A 7,251-nucleotide genomic window follows, 5' to 3' on the forward strand; every position below is an offset into this window, starting at 1 on the left:
GTCCGGTGCTCCAATGTGGGTCTCTGTCTCCTTTCATTGCCTGATATTGAGCCTATAATTCGTGATCCTAAATAAGAGGGTGAACCCAAAGAAAAACATATAGTCATCCTCTTGGATATTAACCTTCATCAGGCAATGAAAGGAGACAGAACATTTTTTTAAAAAACAGACCGAAGGAAAACTCTCCCACAGGCTCCGATGGTGCTGAGGCTTCTGTGGGCGGTACACAAGACCCCAAGCTCGCGACACTTGTGACTCTCTGGGAGAAAGAGCCCAGGAGAAGCCTGGCAGAGAGTTCAGGGAGGTAAACTCGGATCCTCAAACTCTCCCGCGAGTTCCGATGGTGATGAGGACTCTGTGGGCGGTACACAAGACCCGAGCTGCTTGTGGAAGCAAGCGTTATGCAAAAAGAATGCGCATGCCCGAGACAATTAGCTAAGTCCAGCAGCCTAGGGGCCCCTGTTCACGCCTGGCTGGCAACCGGAAGCAGATGTTTGAGTAGGCGGTGCTGGACTTTCAGTTCCGGTGCACCATAGGTCTGTTCGGAGGCCGCTTCCTGTGTTTTTTTCTCCGACCTGGGCAGTGCTAGTGTGGTTGATCCTAGGGACCCCATGGCCGAGGGGGACGTAGGGAGCGACCAGAGGCAGGTGAGGCCCCCCTGGCAGGGAACCGAAGTCCAGGTACAGCTGGTCATGGCTTTATGGGGCTGTGCGTCCTTTCCACCGCAGCCTGTGAGCCCGGGACTCGTCAACCATTAGCACGTGACTTAAGCTATTCTGCCTCCCATTTTCCAACATTAGGCCTATTTATTATGTCTTTGATTTTGAGACAATGTCACTCTGTATAGCTGTGGCTGGCCTAGAGCTCACCATGTCAACCGTGATGGCCTGGTACTCAAAGAGATCTACCTTCCTCTGCCTCCAGAGTGCTGGGATTAAAGGTGTGTGCCACCACACATGACTGCCATTACGTTTTAACCCCGAAATTCTTTAGCGCTTTGTGGTAGTTAGCAAAAAGAAACAAAAAATAACACTACCGAGTCCTGTTCTCAAATTAAAAACGACAATAAATCTAACAAGCTGGTTGCAGTCATAGCAATAGTATCAAGAAACCAGACAGTAGAGCATGCTTAGAACAGTTGGCCTCATAAGACTCCTTTTATGTTAATTGTTAATGCCATAAAAGGTAGTGAGAATAGGTTTATCTGTGTATGTTCATTCGTTGACTTTTTAAAATCAACTTTCAGAATGAGGAAATTGAAGCAATGGCAGCCATTTACGGCGAGGAGTGGTGTGTCATTGACGATTCTGCCAAAATATTTTGTATTAGAATCAGCGATAACATAGATGATCCCAAATGGACAGTTTGCTTGCAGGTATTTTTTCTTCTTTATAGCTGTTTTCCAGTCAACAGTATTTAATATATAGCTGATGCCATGTGTCTCTTTATGATTATTGCAGCATGGATTTCTTTCTGGATTGCCTTTGCTGATTATTGTCATGATTATACAAACATAGATATTAAGTCTCAGGTTACGCTCAGGTCATGCTTTTTTTTTGTTTGCAATCTTGTCTTTATTTTTCTAATTATTAAATCTGTTAATCTATTTTCAGACTTGAGTTATACTTCCTTTTGTTACTCTAATCAATAACAGAAGGTTTAGATCAGGAAAGGTGGCTAATATTTAAGAGAAAGACTAGGTTATGAAGAAAATTCATAGAACTATATTTGTCTTGTTATTGAAATTTATTTGTAATTAGACTAAAAGATTAATTGTGACTTTGTATCTTAGCGCGTATTTTACAACTGTGATAATTTTATGTAAAGAATGCCGAATTGTGGATTTTCCAGTATTTGTTTCCACAATATTGATTTTAAAAGACATGTGTTTTTCACAGACTATTTTTAATGGTATTTTATAGGGTTCTTTATTTTTACTTGGATAATGAAAAATAGCATCAACATTCATTGGAGTCAGGGTATATAGTGCCCCTGTATCTGTTTCTTAGTCATTTCTGTTCTTCTTAAGCTTCTTTTGTTTTTAATTTTAAAAATGATTCCTATTTATTTATTTATGTGCATTGGTGTTTTGCCCACATGTCTGTCTGTGTGAGGGTGTCAGATACCCTGGAACTAGAGTTACAGACAGTTTTGAGCTGTCATGTGGGTACTGGGAATTGAACCAGGGTCCTCTGGAAGAGTGGCTGGTGCTCTTAACCACTGAGTCATCTCTCCAGCCCCCTTAACCTTATTCTTAACTTTCATTCTCTTATAGTTTCTCTGCCAAGAATTAGCTTCCAAAAGCATAAAGAGCCTCTCCAACAACATAGTTTTGTAGAACCATGAATAGTAAATAAACCAATTGTTTGTCTTCTGTCTAGACAAATTAGAAACTTGTTCATTGGCTGACATTATAAATGTAGTTGCTTTTCAGCTGTGATCAGTGTAAGCAAATTTGTTCTAAAACTTGCTTGTAGGTGAATTTACCGAGTGAGTACCCAGGTACAGCACCGCCCGTTTATCAGCTGAAGTAAGCTACTTTTTTTACCTTTATACTTTTATAGAAATATTTTACTGTCAAAGATAGTTTCTACACAGTCATTGTGTGTATACAAAATGCTTTGTTTAAAATGAATATAGACAGTAGAAACATCTAGGTTAGTATAGAGCATTTTACAGAATGATGTAAAACACATTGATGTATGGTACTTATTAAAAAAGAGAGTCTGAGTTCACAGTGGTCAGGAAGCTGCAGGACTGTGTTTAGAGATGGGGGAGGAAAGTCTTCCTTGTTGTTCAGCTTCCTAACCCAAATCTTGGATTAACTTCACACTGCCAGCCTTCTTGAAATGATCCAGGGTGCTCCTGGTGGTCACACCTGCTTTCTCCCTCTGCTGCTGCTGAAGAACCACATTTTATAGTCGTCCAAGTTTCATCGGCAGGGTCCTGATCTGTTGATGCTGTGACTTGTAACCTATGCCACCTTTAATGCTATAGTTTAGAAAAGTTATGGGAACAGAGTTGCATAAATTGGCTATGAAAAGTTGTATCTACAAGTGTTATTTTTGTGTGTATTTCAAAACTATGCTAATAAAACTAATAAAAATAGTTCTGTATTTTTTTATCTAATTGCAAATGATAGAGAATGCTTTTAAATATCTTTTCAGAAAAAAGCATTTTTACAATCACACGACAGCTTGCTTACTTGGACTCATTTTTAAGAGTTACCTATTAGTTAGTCTAGCTTTTGGAGCTTAAAAAAAAAAAAAAAAAAAGCTAACTCTTGGCACTGTGGCAGACATTCCAAATCTGGAATGTTAAATTCTTGAGCAGATTCTGCCACTGATACAAATTTGGGCAGGTTTGTGGTACCCTAGGAACTCAACTTCTGGTTTTTTTTTTTTAAGTCATTAAAATTCAGTAATTTTAGTGTGGATTTTGCTGTGGTTTCTTGAGCAGATTAAATGAATTAAGGTCAATGAAAATGTTTTAATTTTGTATAGATCTAAAAAAAAATTAATGAATATTCATCTAATTCTTGGATAATTTTTAATCTGTGTTTTATTCAATCTTAGTGCTCCTTGGCTGAAAGGGCAAGAACGTGCAGACTTGTCAAACAGCCTTGAGGAAATATATATGTAAGTAAGCGGCAGGTGGCTTTTCACCAACATTCTGCTACTCATGGCTGCTCTGGGCTTTACAGGTGGCTTTTCACAAACGTTCTGCTACTCATGGCTGCTCTGGGCTTTCTTGACAGATCTGCTCATACTTTTCCTGAATCTTTTGTTAGGCTCTTTTATTAACAAAAACATTCACATGAAGCAAACTAAAAGGTTAATTACATAACTTCACATGTGCATTTGATAGAAAAATATGGTAATATTTAAAGTTGGAAGATGTAACAATACTTATTTGGCTTCTGAAGACAAGTTCAGAGATGCAATTCACATACCATAATTATTCACTGTTCTGAGTAAAGGAGTAACCTTTACCTAGAATGTGAAACCATCCTGCATTGCCAGCCTTTTATTGAGCTGCTGGGTAGGTGACAGCGTGGGCTTCCTTCCCCTTCATTGCTGTGCTGTCAGGCACCACCGCGGCCTTTAGAGAGAAAGAACTCCATTTCCATTTACCCTGGTAGTTTTTCTAAATCACTTTCTATTTTCACCCTCGGTAAAATTGTTTTCACTGTTGGGGTAAAGAATTATGAGGTAGTAGATTTGATCCCCAGTAACACACACACACACACACACACGGATAAATGTGTACCTGCATAATATTAGCAGCCTGTTGGGTTATGTTTAGGCTATTTTGGTCAAGCTTCTGAAATTAATTTTTAATAGCATGCTTCCTTGTGTTTATTTTTATACTGACAGAATGAGAATGGTGTCATGTAAGGATTAAGTGATATCCATGTAATATGCTTTATTTTGAGAATGGTACCATGTAAGGATTAAGTGATATCCATGTAATATGCTTTATTTTGCGCACAGTATTAGTTTGTTAGCTGTGCACCACTTAAGTGAAACTCTTGTGCTAATTTACAGAGAATAGGTTTATTTCATGTCACAGTTTTGGAGATTCCTATCTGTTGTTGATCAGTCCTGTTGCTTTGGACCTCTCAAGAAGCAAGTGTGTGGGAAAGCAGAATTTCCTACTATGAGCTAGAGAGCATAAACAAAGAGGAAGATGCAGGGGCTTAGTAGACAAGGCTTTCAGCTTTGTTCAATTTAATCAGCTTCTGATTCTATAAAGGCTTTCATTACGGCAATGGATGACAAAAGTTTGAAGACCAGTTTTTTTTTTTAAATAAGTCACACTAACTCCTAGTGGATAGTTAAAAGATAGTAGATTCTTGTTGCAGGAGGAAACAAATATAGTGTAATTCTTCTAATACAAATATTTCTGTATTTTATTGGTAGACTTTTGGAGGTCTGTGGTAGAAATGATTTCTGCTTGGCCTAGATAGCCTCATACCCAGTGTGCCTCTGCACTGGCTTCTCAGGCAGCAGTCTTACGGAATGCCAGTGCATGAACGCAGCAGCTGTGCAGTTCTGCAGACGTGCTCTCGCTGTGCCTTCCTGGGGAGCCCTGTGAGGAGGAGACATCTGAAGTGAACATTGAGTTGTTGTGGGAAATTACTAATTGTAGAAATTCTTCTAAGGTATTTTTTTTCAAATGCTGACTGAGGAGTCTGATGTGGTGACCCTAGTCTGTGAGCCCAGCCCAGAAACAGATAGGAAGAGTGTGGATTCCAGGTAGCCTTGACTCCATAGTGAGTAGACATACAGACTAGTTTGGGCTGCACACATTAAGACCTTGTTTTAAAGAATAAAATTTGAATGTGAGTTTATATTTACAAAGGGATGATTTTCAAGTTTCAAAGAGACTAGTGGGTGTTAACTGTGATAATAAGCATTTTGGCACTTACTGTGTATAGTGGGTATCACTAGGGTGGTGGTGATGAGGAATTCACTAGAGTAAGAGTGGGAGATCGATCTTTATATAAAGCTGTGGTTTTGTACAGAAAATGGTCACCAGCACTAAGAAAGGGCTGACATTATTCTGCTCCCTACCGCAGTCCCAGAACCTCAGGCAATGTAGCCTGTGTACTGGAGGCTCTAACATAGGGAGGGCTCCCATGCACCAAGGTCATTGAGTCTTGTGTTTAAGCCTTCTAGTTTGAAGATTTACCCAGAACAGACAAACCTTCAGCAGTATGTGCCTGTGGGTTTTATACAAATTCATCCCATAGACTGTTGGTGTGTCCTTATCATTAGCTGTTTGATAGGGGAGCAAAATGCAGTTGACTTGAGCTTTGAACCTTGGTTCTATGTTCTTATTTCAGCTCACGCCTTCTTAATTGGTGGACTAGCTAACTGATCTCTGTAAATTTGTTTTCTTTTCTCTATAAGGGGAGAAATCATGGTGCTATCTTTGGAGAGTTCTGAGTATCAGCTGTGTTGTTGTATATAGTGACCTGGGACTTGGTGTACACTTGATCCATTGGATCTTGCACTGTCCACAGAAGAGAGATGTGAATACCATTTAAAGTTCTCTGTCTTTACAAACCTCTCCAGTTGCTGTCTGTTCTCGCGACAAATAAAGCCTGCAAAGGGGTGCAGCAAAGACCGATTTAGTGCCAGAAGCTAGGCTCCAGGGAGATGGCTGGGTTAGATGGTCTAGAAAAGGGATTGTTTTGAAAGTTTCCTGTGGTGGCTCCTGATGAGGATAATAATTTTGAGGGAAGTTTTGAAGGAAAGCAGTAAGGTGTTGCTATGACATAGTTTGGGCATTTCTTTAAACACACCCCAAAGCTAACAGAGTTAGCATCACTCGCTAAAAACAAGATACTTGGTCTTTATTTTATTGATGTCTTATCATTTAACTTCAAAGCTCAAAACCTATTCTTTTTCTCAGTGATTTGAGATGAATTTAATTATTTGAGGCAGCCACATATTTGAAACCAAAATGAATCAATTATGCAATAGACTAGTTTGTCAAAAAACATGTTCTGGATATAAAGCTGTTGAGTTCCATGTGTTTTAGATCTCTTAAACTAAATTCCTGAGAGAATCTCAATATATTCTGCATACAGATGTCTTGTTGAAGGATTTGTGTCTCAAACAAGTAGATTGAATTGTTCAAAGAGTCGAGTAGAGCTGATGGTGATCAGATACAAATCCTAAAACCACTCATGGATCGGAACAAATCATGTCTATACCTGTCTCATTTGTGTAGTTCAGATTTAGACACTTCTTTCCTTTCCTTGAATGTTCTCCTTAATTTAGTTTTAAGTAAGATGTATTAATTTTGGAGCCATTTGGAATCTTTAATGCTGATATACACAATATATCAGCATTATGTTACTCAGACATAAATGTTGGTAAACTTTATGTATTTGGAAAGACATGGTTAGATTTTATTATAATATCTTAGGTTTATAATTGTAAATAAATATTTTGAATTTGAGATGTGTTTTTGAAATAATGAATTTTATCCCTGGATTTTGTTTAGGCAGAATATTGGTGAAAGTATTCTTTACCTGTGGGTGGAGAAAATAAGAGATGTTCTGATACAGAAGTCCCAGACAGCAGAGCCAGGTGAGACTACAGGTGATACTTTGTCTGCTTCTAATTTGGAGTAGTTAGATTTTCATATGGATGCTATGATTGAAATTACACCTGAGAATCTATATTCTCTCTCCTCTCTCTCCCTCCCTTCCTCCCTCCCTCCCTCCCTCCCTCCCTC

General features: G+C 38.8%; 1 protein-coding gene across 2 annotated transcripts in view; it reads left to right on the forward strand.

Annotated features, from left to right (window-relative positions):
* The first annotated feature begins 519 nt into the window (after positions 1 to 519).
* Positions 520 to 7,251, forward strand: part of Impact (impact RWD domain protein) — a 20,193-nt gene continuing 13,461 nt past the window's right edge. The window contains exons 1-5 of one of the 2 annotated variants that reach the window (XM_005355776.3): positions 520 to 647; positions 1,247 to 1,375; positions 2,478 to 2,530; positions 3,576 to 3,638; positions 7,018 to 7,103. In XM_005355776.3, coding sequence (XP_005355833.1) covers positions 612 to 647; positions 1,247 to 1,375; positions 2,478 to 2,530; positions 3,576 to 3,638; positions 7,018 to 7,103 — 367 coding nt within the window. In that variant the 5' untranslated portion in view covers positions 520 to 611. Of the gene's footprint in view, positions 648 to 891; positions 941 to 1,246; positions 1,376 to 2,477; positions 2,531 to 3,575; positions 3,639 to 7,017; positions 7,104 to 7,251 lie in introns of those variants that run through there. The other variant, XM_026783601.1, reaches the window with a different exon arrangement.

The sequence above is a fragment of the Microtus ochrogaster genome, chromosome 18 (genome assembly GCF_000317375.1).
Source record: "Microtus ochrogaster isolate Prairie Vole_2 chromosome 18, MicOch1.0, whole genome shotgun sequence".
Classification (NCBI taxonomy): domain Eukaryota; kingdom Metazoa; phylum Chordata; class Mammalia; order Rodentia; family Cricetidae; genus Microtus; species Microtus ochrogaster.